The 17,392-nt window shown below is 50.2% G+C and overlaps 1 protein-coding gene across 1 annotated transcript in view; it reads left to right on the forward strand.

Annotated features, from left to right (window-relative positions):
• The window catches only part of LOC107307351 (histone-lysine N-methyltransferase 2B-like), a gene marked incomplete at its 5' end in the record, with an annotated part of 95,109 nt that extends 80,948 nt beyond the window's left edge, over nt 1-14,161 (forward strand). Inside the window, one exon of the mRNA XM_085535628.1 lies at nt 3,318-14,161. Within this exon, the coding sequence (XP_085391754.1) occupies nt 3,318-3,590 (273 nt within the window). The remainder of the gene's footprint in view (nt 1-3,317) is intronic.
• Nucleotides 14,162-17,392: the final 3,231 nt, after the last annotated feature.

Below are 17,392 nucleotides of genomic sequence, written 5' to 3' on the forward strand. Positions count from 1 at the left end.
CTATAACCCCATTACCCCCTATAACCCCTATAACCCCATTACCCCCTATAACCCCTATAACCGCATTACCCCATATAACCCATTACCCCCTATAACCCCTATAACCCCTATAACTCATTACCCCCTATAACATATAACCCCATTATCCCCTATAACCCATTATCCCCTATAACCCCTATACCCCATTACCCCCTTATTATAGGGCATCGGTTGCTCCATGTCCCCTATAACCCCATTACCCCCTATAACCCCTATACCCCATTATCCCCTATAACCCATTATCCCCTATAACCCCTATACCCCATTACCCCCTTATTATAGGGCATCGGTTGCTCCTTGTCCCCTATAACCCCATTACCCCCTATAACCCCTATACCCCATTAACCCCTTATTATAGGGCATCGGTTGCTCCTTGTCCCCTATAACCCCATTACCCCCTATAACCCCATTACCCCCTATACCCCCTATAACCCCATTACCCCCTATAACCCCATTACCCCCTATAACCCCTATAACCCATTACCCCCTATAACCCCATTACCCCCTATAACCCATTACCCCCTATAACCCCATTATCCCCTATAACCCCATTACCCCCTATAACCCCCTATAACCCCTATAACCCCTATAACCCCATTACCCCCTATAACCCCTATAACCCCTATAACCCCATTACCCCCTATAACCCCTATAACCCCATTACCCCCTATAACCCCTATAACCCCATTACCCCCTATAACCCCATTACCCCCTATAACCCCTATAACCCCTATAACCCCATTACCCCCTATAACCCCATTACCCCCTATAACCCCTATAACCCCATTACCCCCTATAACCCCATTACCCCCTATAACCCCATTACCCCCTATAACCCATTATCCCCTATAACCCCATTATACCCTATAACCCCTATAACCCCATTATCCTCCATAGGGCATCGGGTGCTACATGTCCCATATAACCCATTATCCCCTATACCCCCTATAACCCCATTACCCCCTATAACCCCTATAACCCCTATAACCCCATTACCCCCTATAACCCCATTACCCCCTATAACCCCTATAACCCCATTACCCCCTATAACCCCATTACCCCCTATAACCCCATTACCCCCTATAACCCATTATCCCCTATAACCCCATTATACCCTATAACCCCTATAACCCCATTATCCTCCATAGGGCATCGGGTGCTACATGTCCCATATAACCCATTATCCCCTATACCCCCTATAACCCCATTAACCCCTATAACCACATTACCCCCTATAACCCCTGTAACCCCATTACCCCCTATAACCCCTATACCCCATTATCCCCTATAGGGTCAATATCAATCCCTATCTATCCCCTATAGGGCCATTATCAATCCCTATCTATCAACTATAGGGCCATTATCAATCCCTATCTATCCCCTATAGGGCCATTATCAATCCCTATATACCCCTATAGGGCCATTATCAATCCCTATATACCCTCTATAGGGCCATTATCAATCCCTATATACCCCCTATAGGGCCATTATCAAACCCTATCTATCCCCTATAGGGCCATTATCAATCCCTATATACCCCCTATAGGGCCATTATCAATCCCTGACCCCCATATTATCCCCTATAGGGCCATTATCAATCCCTATATTCCCCCATAGGGCATCGGGTGCTCCATTATCCCCTATAACCCATTATCCCATATAACCCATTATCCCCTATAATATCCCCTATAACCCCATTACCCCTTATAGGGCATCGGGTGCTCCATTATCCCCTATAACCCATTATCCCCTATAACCCCTATAACCCCATTACCCCCTATAACCCCTATAACCCCATTACCACATATAACCCCTATAACCCCATTACCCCCCTATAACCCCATTACCCCCTATAACCCCTATAACCCCATTATCCCCTATAACCCCATTATCCCCCATAGGGCATCGGCTGCTCCATGTCCCATATAACCCATATTATCCCCCATTACCCCCATTAACCCCATTACCCCCATAGGGCCATTACCAATCCCTATATACCCCTTATAGGGCATCGGGTGCTCCATGTCCCATATAACCCATTACCCCATATAACCCCGTTACCCCCTATAGGGCATCAGGTGCTCCATTATCCCCTATAACCCCTATAACCCATTATCCCCTATAACATATAACCCCATTACCCCCCATAGGGCATTGGGTGCTACATGTCCCATATCATACATTACCCACTATAACATATAACCCCATTACCCCCTATAGCCCCTATAACCCTATTACCCCCTATAGGGCATCAGATGCTCCATTATCCCCTATAGCCCCTATAACCCCATTACCCCCTATACCCCCTTATTACAGGGCATCGAGTGCTCCATGTCCCATATAACCCATTACCCCCTATAACCCCATTATCCCCTATAACCCCATTACCCCCTATAACCCCATTACCCCCTATAGGGCATCGGGTGCTCCATTATCCCCTATAACCCCTATAACCCCATTACCCCCTATAGGGCATCGGGTGCTCCATTACCCCCTATAACCCCATTACCCCCTATAGGGCATCGGGTGCTCCATTATCCCCTATAACCCCTATAACCCCATTACCCCCTATAGGGCATCGGGTGCTCCATTACCCCCTATAACCCCATTACCCCCTATAACCCCTATAACCCATTACCCCCTATAACCCCATTACCCCCTATAACCCCATTACCCCCTATAACCCCATTACCCCCTATAACCCCATTACCCCCTATACCCCCTATAACCCCATTACCCCCTATACCCCCTATAACCCCATTACCCCCTATAACCCATTACCCCCTATAACCCCTATAACCCCATTACCCCCTATAACCCCATTACCCCCTATAACCCCTATAACCCCATTACCCCCTATAACCCCATTACACCCTATAACCCCATTACCCCCTATAACCCCTATAACCCCATTACCCCCTATAACCCCATTACCCCCTATAGGGCATCAGATGCTCCATTACCCCCTATAACCCCTATAACCCCATTATCCCCTATAACCCCATTACCCCCATAGGGCATCGGGTGCTCCATTATCCCCTATAACCCCATTACCCCCTATAGCCCCTATAACCCCATTACCCCCTATAACCCATTACCCCCTATAACCCCTATAACCCCATTACCCCCTATAACCCCTAAAACCCCATTACCCCCTATAACCCCATTACCCCCTATAACCCCATTATCCCCTATAACCCCATTACCCCCTATAACCCCATTACCCCCTATAACCCTTATAACCCCATTACCCCATATAACCCCATTACCCCCTATAGGGCATCGGGTGCTACATGTTCCGCATTGACGACCTGGAGGTGGTGGACGCGACGATGCACGGCTCGGCCGCGCGCTTCATCAACCACTCGTGTGAGCCCAACTGCTACTCGCGCGTCATCCACGTGGACGGACACAAACGCATCGTCATCTTCGCGCTGCGCCGCATCCTGCGCGGAGAGGAGCTCACCTACGACTACAAGTTCCCTATAGAGCCCAGCAACAAACTGCCCTGCAACTGCGGGGCCAGGAGGTGCAGGAGGTTCCTTAATTGACATATAGGGTCATATAGGGCTATAGGGATGGATATAGGGGGGATATGGGGTGTTATAGGGGGTTATATGGGGTTATAGGGGGGATATGGGAGCTCACCTACGACTACAAGTTCCCTATAGAGCCCAGCAACAAACTGCCCTGCAACTGCGGGGCCAGGAGGTGCAGGAGGTTCCTCAACTGATATATAGGGTCATATAGGGCTATAGGGATCTATAGGGATGGATATAGGGGGGATATGGGGTGTTATATGGGGTTATAGGGGGGATATGGGAGCTCACCTACGACTACAAGTTCCCTATAGAGCCCAGCAACAAACTGCCCTGCAACTGCGGGGCCAGGAGGTGCAGGAGGTTCCTTAATTGACATATAGGGTCATATAGGGCTATAGGGATGGATATAGGGGGGATATGGGGGTTATATGGGGTTATAGGGGGGATATGGGAGCTCACCTACGACTACAAGTTCCCTATAGAGCCCAGCAACAAACTGCCCTGCAACTGCGGGGCCAGGAGGTGCAGGAGGTTCCTTAATTGACATATAGGGTCATATGGGGCTATAGGGGGCTGTATGTGGGATATGGGGTGTTATATGGGGTTATAGGGGGGATATGGGAGCTCACCTACGACTACAAGTTCCCTATAGAGCCCAGCAACAAACTGCCCTGCAACTGCGGGGCCAGGAGGTGCAGGAGGTTCCTTAATTGACATATAGGGTCATATGGGGCTATAGGGATGGATATAGGGGGGATATGGGGGTTATATGGGGTTATAGGGGGGATATGGGAGCTCACCTACGACTACAAGTTCCCTATAGAGCCCAGCAACAAACTGCCCTGCAACTGCGGGGCCAGGAGGTGCAGGAGGTTCCTTAATTGACATATAGGGTCATATGGGGCTATAGGGATGGATATAGGGGGGATATGGGGTGTTATATGGGGTTATAGGGGGGATATGGGGTTATAGGGGGGATATGGGAGCTCACCTACGACTACAAGTTCCCTATAGAGCCCAGCAACAAACTGCCCTGCAACTGCGGGGCCAGGAGGTGCAGGAGGTTCCTTAATTGACATATAGGGTCATATAGGGCTATAGGGATGGATATAGGGGAGTTATGGGGGTTATAGGGGGGATATGGGAGCTCACCTACGACTACAAGTTCCCTATAGAGCCCAGCAACAAACTGCCCTGCAACTGCGGGGCCAGGAGGTGCAGGAGGTTCCTTAATTGACATATAGGGTCATATAGGGCTATAGGGATGGATATAGGGGAGATATGGGGGTTATAGGGGGATATGGGGTGTTATATGGGGTTATAGGGGGGATATGGGAGCTCACCTACGACTACAAGTTCCCTATAGAGCCCAGCAACAAACTGCCCTGCAACTGCGGGGCCAGGAGGTGCAGGAGGTTCCTCAACTGATATATAGGGTCATATGGGGCTATAGGGATGGATATAGGGGGGATATGGGGTGTTATATGGGGTTATAGGGGGGATATGGGAGCTCACCTACGACTACAAGTTCCCTATAGAGCCCAGCAACAAACTGCCCTGCAACTGCGGGGCCAGGAGGTGCAGGAGGTTCCTTAATTGATATATAGGGTCATATAGGGCTATAGGGATGGATATAGGGGGGATATGGGGTGTTATATGGGGTTATAGGGGGGATATGGGAGCTCACCTACGACTACAAGTTCCCTATAGAGCCCAGCAACAAACTGCCCTGCAACTGCGGGGCCAGGAGGTGCAGGAGGTTCCTTAATTGACATATAGGGTCATATGGGGCTATAGGGGGCTGTATGTGGGATATGGGGTGTTATATGGGGTTATAGGGGGGATATGGGAGCTCACCTACGACTACAAGTTCCCTATAGAGCCCAGCAACAAACTGCCCTGCAACTGCGGGGCCAGGAGGTGCAGGAGGTTCCTCAACTGATATATAGGGTCATATGGGGCTATAGGGATGGATATAGGGGGGATATGGGGTGTTATATGGGGTTATAGGGGGGATATGGGAGCTCACCTACGACTACAAGTTCCCTATAGAGCCCAGCAACAAACTGCCCTGCAACTGCGGGGCCAGGAGGTGCAGGAGGTTCCTTAATTGACATATAGGGTCATATGGGGCAATAGGGATGGATATAGGGGGGATATGGGGTGTTATATGGGGTTATAGGGGGGATATGGGGTTATAGGGGGGATATGGGAGCTCACCTACGACTACAAGTTCCCTATAGAGCCCAGCAACAAACTGCCCTGCAACTGCGGGGCCAGGAGGTGCAGGAGGTTCCTTAATTGATATATAGGGTCATATGGGACTATAGGGGGCTGTATGTGGGATATGGGGTGTTATATGGGGTTATAGGGGGGATATGGGAGCTCACCTACGACTACAAGTTCCCTATAGAGCCCAGCAACAAACTGCCCTGCAACTGCGGGGCCAGGAGGTGCAGGAGGTTCCTTAATTGACATATAGGGTCATATAGGGCTATAGGGGGCTGTATGTGGGATATGGGGTGTTATATGGGGTTATAGGGGGGATATGGGAGCTCACCTACGACTATAAGTTCCCTATAGAGCCCAGCAACAAACTGCCCTGCAACTGCGGGGCCAGGAGGTGCAGGAGGTTCCTTAATTGACATATAGGGTCATATAGGGCTATAGGGATGGATATAGGGGAGATATGGGGTGTTATATGGGGTTATAGGGGGGATATGGGAGCTCACCTACGACTACAAGTTCCCTATAGAGCCCAGCAACAAACTGCCCTGCAACTGCGGGGCCAGGAGGTGCAGGAGGTTCCTTAATTGACATATAGGGTCATATAGGGCTATAGGGATGGATATAGGGGGGATATAGGGTGTTATATGGGGTTATAGGGGGGATATGGGAGCTCACCTACGACTACAAGTTCCCTATAGAGCCCAGCAACAAACTGCCCTGCAACTGCGGGGCCAGGAGGTGCAGGAGGTTCCTTAATTGACATATAGGGTCATATAGGGCTATAGGGATGGATATAGGGGAGATATGGGGTGTTATATGGGGTTATAGGGGGGATATGGGAGCTCACCTACGACTACAAGTTCCCTATAGAGCCCAGCAACAAACTGCCCTGCAACTGCGGGGCCAGGAGGTGCAGGAGGTTCCTTAATTGACATATAGGGTCATATGGGGCTATAGGGATCTATAGGGATGGATATAGGGGGGATATGGGGTGTTATATGGGGTTATAGGGGGGATATGGGAGCTCACCTACGACTACAAGTTCCCTATAGAGCCCAGCAACAAACTGCCCTGCAACTGCGGGGCCAGGAGGTGCAGGAGGTTCCTTAATTGACATATAGGGTCATATAGGGCTATAGGGATGGATATAGGGGAGATATGGGGTGTTATATGGGGTTATAGGGGGATATGGGAGCTCACCTACGACTACAAGTTCCCTATAGAGCCCAGCAACAAACTGCCCTGCAACTGCGGGGCCAGGAGGTGCAGGAGGTTCCTTAATTGACATATAGGGTCATATGGGGCTATAGGGATGGATATAGGGGAGATATGGGGGTTATAGGGGGGATATGGGAGCTCACCTACGACTACAAGTTCCCTATAGAGCCCAGCAACAAACTGCCCTGCAACTGCGGGGCCAGGAGGTGCAGGAGGTTCCTCAATTGACATATAGGGTCATATGGATCTATAGGGATGGATATAGGGGGGATATGGGGTGTTATATGGGGTTAAAGGGGGGATATGGGAGCTCACCTACGACTACAAGTTCCCTATAGAGCCCAGCAACAAACTGCCCTGCAACTGCGGGGCCAGGAGGTGCAGGAGGTTCCTTAATTGACATATAGGGTCATATGGGGCTATAGGGGGCTGTATGTGGGATATGGGGTGTTATATGGGGTTATAGGGGGGATATGGGAGCTCACCTACGACTACAAGTTCCCTATAGAGCCCAGCAACAAACTGCCCTGCAACTGCGGGGCCAGGAGGTGCAGGAGGTTCCTTAATTGACATATAGGGTCATATAGGGCTATAGGGATGGATATAGGGGGGATATGGGGTGTTATATGGGGTTATAGGGGGATATGGGAGCACACCTACGACTACAAGTTCCCTATAGAGCCCAGCAACAAACTGCCCTGCAACTGCGGGGCCAGGAGGTGCAGGAGGTTCCTTAACTGACATATAGGGTCATATGGGGCTATAGGTGGGATATGGGGTGTTATATGGGGTTATAGGGGGGATATGGGAGCTCACCTACGACTACAAGTTCCCTATAGAGCCCAGCAACAAACTGCCCTGCAACTGCGGGGCCAGGAGGTGCAGGAGGTTCCTTAATTGACATATAGGGTCATATAGGGCTATAGGGATGGATATAGGGGGGATATGGGGTGTTATATGGGGTTATAGGGGGATATGGGAGCTCACCTACGACTACAAGTTCCCTATAGAGCCCAGCAACAAACTGCCCTGCAACTGCGGGGCCAGGAGGTGCAGGAAGTTCCTTAATTAAGGGATCATATGGGATTATATGGGGTCATATGGATCTATAGGGTGTTATATGGGGTTATAGGGGGGATATGGGAGCTCACCTACGACTACAAGTTCCCTATAGAGCCCAGCAACAAACTGCCCTGCAACTGCGGGGCCAGGAGGTGCAGGAGGTTCCTTAATTGACATATAGGGTCATATGGGGCTATAGGGGGGTTATAGGGGGGATATGGGGTGTTATATGGGGTTATAGGGGGGATATGGGAGCTCACCTACGACTACAAGTTCCCTATAGAGCCCAGCAACAAACTGCCCTGCAACTGCGGGGCCAGGAGGTGCAGGAGGTTCCTTAATTGACATATAGGGTCATATGGGGCTATAGGGAGATATAGGGGGTTATATGGGGTTATAGGGTGTTGTAGGGGGATTATAGGGGGGATATGGGAGCTCACCTACGACTACAAGTTCCCTATAGAGCCCAGCAACAAACTGCCCTGCAACTGCGGGGCCAGGAGGTGCAGGAGGTTCCTTAATTGACATATAGGGTCATATAGGGCTATAGGGATGGATATAGGGGGGATATGGGGTGTTATATGGAGTTATAGGGGGGATATGGGGGTTATAGGGGGAATATGGGAGCTCACCTACGACTACAAGTTCCCTATAGAGCCCAGCAACAAACTGCCCTGCAACTGCGGGGCCAGGAGGTGCAGGAGGTTCCTCAACTGATATATAGGGTCATATGGGGCTATAGGGGGCTATGGGGGGTTATATGGGGGGATATGGGGTTATAGGGGGGATATGGGAGCTCACCTACGACTACAAGTTCCCTATAGAGCCCAGCAACAAACTGCCCTGCAACTGCGGGGCCAGGAGGTGCAGGAGGTTCCTTAATTGACATATAGGGTCATATGGGGCTATAGGGATGGATATAGGGGGTTATAGGGTGTTATATGGGGTTATAGGGGGGATATGGGAGCTCACCTACGACTATAAGTTCCCTATAGAGCCCAGCAACAAACTGCCCTGCAACTGCGGGGCCAGGAGGTGCAGGAGGTTCCTTAATTGACATATAGGGTCATATGGGGCTATAGGGGGGTTATAGGGGGGATATGGGGTGTTATATGGGGTTATAGGGGGGATATGGGAGCTCACCTACGACTACAAGTTCCCTATAGAGCCCAGCAACAAACTGCCCTGCAACTGCGGGGCCAGGAGGTGCAGGAGGTTCCTTAATTGACATATAGGGTCATATGGGGCTATAGGGGGGTTATAGGGGGGATATGGGGTGTTATATGGGGTTATAGGGGGGATATGGGAGCTCACCTACGACTACAAGTTCCCTATAGAGCCCAGCAACAAACTGCCCTGCAACTGCGGGGCCAGGAGGTGCAGGAGGTTCCTCAACTGATATATGGGGTCATATGGGGCTATAGGGATGGATATAGGGGGGATATGGGGTGTTATATGGGGTTATAGGGGGGATATGGGAGCTCACCTACGACTACAAGTTCCCTATAGAGCCCAGCAACAAACTGCCCTGCAACTGCGGGGCCAGGAGGTGCAGGAGGTTCCTTAATTGACATATAGGGTCATATGGGGCTATAGGGATGGATATAGGGGAGATATGGGGTGTTATATGGGGTTATAGGGGGGATATGGGGTGTTATATGGGGTTATAGGGGGGATATGGGAGCTCACCTACGACTACAAGTTCCCTATAGAGCCCAGCAACAAACTGCCCTGCAACTGCGGGGCCAGGAGGTGCAGGAGGTTCCTTAATTGACATATAGGGTCATATAGGGCTATAGGGATGGATATAGGGGGGATATGGGGTGTTATGGGGCTATAGGGTGTTATAGAGCCCAGCAACAAACTGCCCTGCAACTGCGGGGCCAGGAGGTGCAGGAGGTTCCTTAATTGACATATAGGGTCATATGGGGCTATAGGGATGGATATAGGGGGTTATAGGGTGTTATATGGGGTTATAGGGGGGATATGGGAGCTCACCTACGACTACAAGTTCCCTATAGAGCCCAGCAACAAACTGCCCTGCAACTGCGGGGCCAGGAGGTGCAGGAGGTTCCTTAACTGACATATAGGGTCATATAGGGCTATATGGGGTTATAGGGGGGATATGGGAGCTCACCTACGACTACAAGTTCCCTATAGAGCCCAGCAACAAACTGCCCTGCAACTGCGGGGCCAGGAGGTGCAGGAGGTTCCTTAACTGACATATAGGGTCATATGGGGCTATAGGGATGGATATAGGGGGGATATGGGGTGTTATATGGGGTTATAGGGGGGATATGGGAGCTCACCTACGACTACAAGTTCCCTATAGAGCCCAGCAACAAACTGCCCTGCAACTGCGGGGCCAGGAGGTGCAGGAGGTTCCTCAACTGATATATGGGGTCATATGGGGCTATAGGGGGTTATAGGGGGGTTATAGGGGGGATATGGGGTGTTATATGGGGTTATAGGGGGGATATGGGAGCTCACCTACGACTACAAGTTCCCTATAGAGCCCAGCAACAAACTGCCCTGCAACTGCGGGGCCAGGAGGTGCAGGAGGTTCCTCAACTGATATATGGGGTCATATGGGGCTATAGGGGGTTATAGGGGGGTTATAGGGGGGATATGGGGTGTTATATGGGGTTATAGGGGGGATATGGGGTGTTATATGGGGTTATAGGGGGGATATGGGAGCTCACCTACGACTACAAGTTCCCTATAGAGCCCAGCAACAAACTGCCCTGCAACTGCGGGGCCAGGAGGTGCAGGAGGTTCCTTAATTGACATATAGGGTCATATAGGGCTATAGGGATGGATATAGGGGAGATATGGGGTGTTATATGGGGTTATAGGGGGGATATGGGAGCTCACCTACGACTACAAGTTCCCTATAGAGCCCAGCAACAAACTGCCCTGCAACTGCGGGGCCAGGAGGTGCAGGAGGTTCCTTAATTGACATATAGGGTCATATGGGGCTATAGGGATCTATAGGGATGGATATAGGGGAGATATGGGGTGTTATATGGGGTTATAGGGGGGATATGGGAGCTCACCTACGACTACAAGTTCCCTATAGAGCCCAGCAACAAACTGCCCTGCAACTGCGGGGCCAGGAGGTGCAGGAGGTTCCTTAATTGACATATAGGGTCATATGGGCATATAGGGGGCTATGGGGGTGTTATATGGGGTTATAGGGGGGATATGGGAGCTCACCTACGACTACAAGTTCCCTATAGAGCCCAGCAACAAACTGCCCTGCAACTGCGGGGCCAGGAGGTGCAGGAGGTTCCTTAATTGACATATAGGGTCATATAGGGCTATATGTGGGATATGGGGTGTTATATGGGGTTATAGGGGGGATATGGGAGCTCACCTACGACTACAAGTTCCCTATAGAGCCCAGCAACAAACTGCCCTGCAACTGCGGGGCCAGGAGGTGCAGGAGGTTCCTTAATTGATATATAGGGTCATATGGGGCTATAGGGATCTATAGGGATGGATATAGGGGGGTTATGGGGTGTTATAGATGGGATATGGGGGTTATAGGGGGGATATGGGAGCTCACCTACGACTACAAGTTCCCTATAGAGCCCAGCAACAAACTGCCCTGCAACTGCGGGGCCAGGAGGTGCAGGAGGTTCCTTAATTGACATATAGGGTCATATGGATCTATAGGGATGGATATAGGGGGGATATGGGGTGTTATGGGGCTATAGGGTGTTATAGAGCCCAGCAACAAACTGCCCTGCAACTGCGGGGCCAGGAGGTGCAGGAGGTTCCTTAATTGACATATAGGGTCATATGGATCTATAGGGATGGATATAGGGGGGATATGGGGTGTTATATGGGGTTATAGGGGGGATATGGGAGCTCACCTACGACTACAAGTTCCCTATAGAGCCCAGCAACAAACTGCCCTGCAACTGCGGGGCCAGGAGGTGCAGGAGGTTCCTTAATTGACATATAGGGTCATATGGATCTATAGGGATGGATATAGGGGGGATATGGGGTGTTATATGGGGTTATAGGGGGGATATGGGAGCTCACCTACGACTACAAGTTCCCTATAGAGCCCAGCAACAAACTGCCCTGCAACTGCGGGGCCAGGAGGTGCAGGAGGTTCCTTAATTGACATATAGGGTCATATAGGGCCATATAGGGTCATATAGGGTCATATGGGATGGATATAGGGGGGATATGGGGTGTTATATGGGGTTATAGGGGGGATATGGGAGCTCACCTACGACTACAAGTTCCCTATAGAGCCCAGCAACAAACTGCCCTGCAACTGCGGGGCCAGGAGGTGCAGGAGGTTCCTTAATTGATATATAGGGTCATATAGGGCTATAGGGATGGATATAGGGGTGTTATATGGGGTTATAGGGGGGATATGGGAGCTCACCTACGACTACAAGTTCCCTATAGAGCCCAGCAACAAACTGCCCTGCAACTGCGGGGCCAGGAGGTGCAGGAGGTTCCTTAATTGAGGGATCAGATGGGGTCATATGGATCTATAGGGGGCTATATGAGGTTATAGGGTGATGTAGGAGGGTTATAGGGGGGATATGGGGTGTTATATGGGGTTATAGGGGGGATATGGGAGCTCACCTACGACTACAAGTTCCCTATAGAGCCCAGCAACAAACTGCCCTGCAACTGCGGGGCCAGGAGGTGCAGGAGGTTCCTTAATTGACATATAGGGTCATATAGGGCTATAGGGATGGATATAGGTGGGATATGGGGTGTTATATGGGGTTATAGGGGGGATATGGGAGCTCACCTACGACTACAAGTTCCCTATAGAGCCCAGCAACAAACTGCCCTGCAACTGCGGGGCCAGGAGGTGCAGGAGGTTCCTTAACTGATATATAGGGTCATATGGGGCTATAGGGGGCTATAGGGATGGATATAGGGGAGTTATGGGGGTTATAGGGGGGATATGGGAGCTCACCTACAACTACAGGTTCCCTATAGAGCCCAGCAACAAACTGCCCTGCAACTGCGGGGCCAGGAGGTGCAGGAGGTTCCTTAATTGACATATAGGGTCATATGGGGCTATAGGGATGGATATAGGGGGTTATAGGGGGTTATAGGTGGGATATGGGTGTTATAGGGGGGATATGGGAGCTCACCTACGACTACAAGTTCCCTATAGAGCCCAGCAACAAACTGCCCTGCAACTGCGGGGCCAGGAGGTGCAGGAGGTTCCTTAATTGACATATAGGGTCATATGGGGCTATAGGGATGGATATAGGGGGTTATAGGGGGTTATAGGTGGGATATGGGTGTTATAGGGGGGATATGGGAGCTCACCTACGACTACAAGTTCCCTATAGAGCCCAGCAACAAACTGCCCTGCAACTGCGGGGCCAGGAGGTGCAGGAGGTTCCTTAATTGACATATAGGGTCATATGGGTCTATAGGGATCTATAGGGATGGATATAGGGGGGATATGGGGTGTTACATGGGGTTATAGGGGGGATATGGGAGCTCACCTACGACTACAAGTTCCCTATAGAGCCCAGCAACAAACTGCCCTGCAACTGCGGGGCCAGGAGGTGCAGGAGGTTCCTTAATTGACATATAGGGTCATATGGGGCTATAGGGATGGATATAGGGGGTTATAGGGGGTTATAGGTGGGATATGGGTGTTATAGGGGGGATATGGGAGCTCACCTACGACTACAAGTTCCCTATAGAGCCCAGCAACAAACTGCCCTGCAACTGCGGGGCCAGGAGGTGCAGGAGGTTCCTTAATTGACATATAGGGTCATATGGGGTCATATGGATCTATAGGGGGTTATAGGGTGTTATAGGTGGGATATGGGGGTTATAGGGGGTTATAGGGGGGATATGGGAGCTCACCTACGACTACAAGTTCCCTATAGAGCCCAGCAACAAACTGCCCTGCAACTGCGGGGCCAGGAGGTGCAGGAGGTTCCTTAACTGATATATAGGGTCATATGGGACTATAGGGATGGATATAGGGGGGATATGCGGGTTATAGGTGGGATATGGGGGTTATAGGTGGGATATAGGGGGTTATAGGTGAGATATAGTGGACTATAGTTGGGATATAGGGGGCTATAGGTGGGATATAGGGGGCTATAGGTGGGATATGGGGGGTTATACGTGAGATATAGTGGGCTATAGGTGGGATATGGGGGGCTATAGGTGGGATATAGGGGACTATAGGTGGGATATAGGGGGCTATAGGTGGGATATAGGGGGGCTATAGGTGGGATATAGGGGGCTGTAGGTGGGATATAGGGTGCTATAGGTGGGATATAGGGGGTTATAGGTGGGATATAGGGGGCTATAGGTGGGATATGGGGGGGTTATAGGTGGGATATGGGGGTTATAGGTCGGATATAGGGGGCTATAGGTGGGATATGGGGGGATATAGGGGGCTATAGGTGGGATATGGGGGGTTATAGGTGGGATATAGGGGGCTATAGGTGGGATATGGGGGGTTATAGGTGGGATATGGGGGCTTCAAGTTCCCTATTGAGGACCCTCCCCCCAACCTGCCCCACGGCTGTGGGGCCAAACGATGCTGATCCTTCCTCAACTGAGGGCTGGGATGATGTATATGTATAGGGGGCTATAGGTGATGTGGATATATAGATAGGAGGGGGGCTATAGGTGGGATATAGGGGGCTATAGGTGGGATATGGGGGGCTATAGGTGGGATATGGGGCTACAAGTTCCCTATTGAGGACCCTCCCCCCAACCTGCCCCACGGCTGTGGGGCCAAACGATGCTGACAATTCCTCAACCGAGGCCTGATATGATGTATATATATACATATATATATATATAGGTAGTCAATGGGGTGTGGGGGGGTTATAGGTGGGATATGGGGGGTGGGAATGAGGGGGGATTTGGGGGGTTGGATTCTATGGGGGGTTGTTGGGTAGAGGGAGCGTGTGGTGCTTGGAGGGAGAGAATGATGGTTAATGGGGGCGTCCATTGGTTAATGGGGTCATCTATTGGTTTATGGGGCCGTCCATTGGTCAATGGGGCCGTCCATTGGTTTATGGGGTGACCTGTTGGTCAATAGGGCCGTCCATTGGTCAATGGGGTCGTCTATTGGTCAGTGGGGGCGTCCATTGGTCAATGGGGCCGTCCATTGGTTTATGGGGTGACCCATTGGTCAATAGGGGCGTCCATTGGTTAATGGGGCCGTCCATTGGTTAATGGGGTCATCTAGTGGTCAGTGGGGGCGTCCATTGGTTAATGGGGTCATCTGTTGGTCAGTGGGGGCGTCCATTGGTCAATGGGGTCATCTATTGGTCAATGGGGGCATCCATTGGTTAATGGGGGCGTCCATTGGTTTATGGGGTCATATATTGGTCAATGGGGTTATCTATTGGTGAGTGGGGCCGTCCATTGGTTAATGGGGTCGTCTATTGGTCAGTGGGGGCATCCATTGGTTAATGGGGTCATCTATTGGTCAATGGGGGCGTCCATTGGTTAATGGGGGCATCTATTGGTCAATGGGGGCATCCATTGGTTTATGGGGGCGTCCATTGATTAATGGGGTCAGCTGGTGATTAATGGGGTCATCCATGGGTTGATGGGGTTGTCCATTGGTTAATGGGGGTGTTAATTGGTTGATGGGATCACCTGTTGGTTAATGGGGGCGCCCAGGGGTTAATGGGGTCATCTGTTGGTCAGTGGGATCATCCATTGGTTAATGGAGGCATCTGATGGTTAATGGGATCGCTAGTCGGTTAATGGGATCGCCAGTTGGTTAATGGGATCACCTGCTGGATAATGGGCCTGTTAATCATTGGGATCATGCATTGATCATTGGGATCCCCCATTAATCATTGGGATCAGCCATCAATTATTGTGACCCCATTAATCATTGGGATCGGCCATTGATCTTTGGGATCCCCCATTAATCATTGGGATCAGCCATCAATTAATGGGATCCCGTTAATGATTGGGATCAGCCATCAATTACTGTGACCCCATTAATCATTGGGATCGGCCATTGATCATTGGGATCAGCTATCAATTAATGGGACCCCATTAATCATTGGGATCGGCCATTGATGATTGGGATCAATTAATGTGACCCTATTAATCATTGGGATCGGCCATTGATGATTGGGATCCCCCATTAATCATTGGGATCAGCCATCAATTAATGGGATCCTGTTAATCATTGGGATCAGTAATCAATTACTGTGACCCCATTAATCATTGGGATCGGCCATTGATCATTGGGATCCCCCGTTAATGATTGGGATCAGCCATCAATTAAAGTGACCCCATTAATCATTGGGATCATCCATTGATCATTGGGATCAATTAATGTGACCCTATTAATCATTGGGATCAGCCATTGATGATTGGGATCAATTAATATGACCCCATTAATCATTGGGATCGGCCATTGATCATTGGGATCCCCCATTAATCATTGGGATCATCCATTGATCATTGGGATCAGCTATCAATTAATGTGACCCCATTAATCATTGGGATCGGCCATTGATCATTGGGATCAGCTATCAATTAATGTGACCCCATTGATCATTGGGATCGGCCATTGATGATTGGGATCAGGTATCAATTATTGTGACCCCATTAATCATTGGGATCGGCCATTGATCATTGGGATCAGCTATCAATTACTGTGACCCCATTAATCATTGGGATCGGCCATTGATCATTGGGATCAGCTATCAATTAAAGTGACCCCATTAATCATTGGGATCGGCCATTGATCATTGGGATCAGCTATCAATTAATGTGACCCCATTAATCATTGGGATCGGCCATTGATCATTGGGATCAATTAATATGACCCCATTAATCATTGGGATCGGCCATTGATCATTGGGATCAATTAATGTGACCCCATTAATCATTGGGATCAGCCACCACTTCACGTGACCCCATTAATGATCGGGATCCCCCCTTTGTGTTCCCGTCCCCCCTCCCTGTAGATTCTGTACAGCCCCTTTGTAGCCGTCGGGATTTTTCTATGCACTTTTGGGGTCGTATTTGGGGTTTTTTTGTTGGTGGTTTTTGGGGTTTTTTTTTGTTCTTTTTTTATTTAAGGTCGGGGCGGAGCTGCCCCAAATAAAGAGAATCTTTGGATTGTGGGGTCACTTTGTGGGGGGGGGTTATGGGGGGATCGCGGTCCTAATACACTGACCCCAAAAGACTCAAAGGTGAACCCAAATCCCACAGCACTGACCCCAAATCCCCCTCAACTGACCCCAAATCATACAAACTTTGGCCCCAAATCCCACAACACCGACCCCAAATCCCACAACATT

This window comes from Coturnix japonica, unplaced genomic scaffold (genome assembly GCF_054131305.1).
Source record: "Coturnix japonica strain WE unplaced genomic scaffold, WE-NBRP24 Scf142, whole genome shotgun sequence".
NCBI classification, from domain to species: Eukaryota; Metazoa; Chordata; class Aves; order Galliformes; family Phasianidae; genus Coturnix; species Coturnix japonica.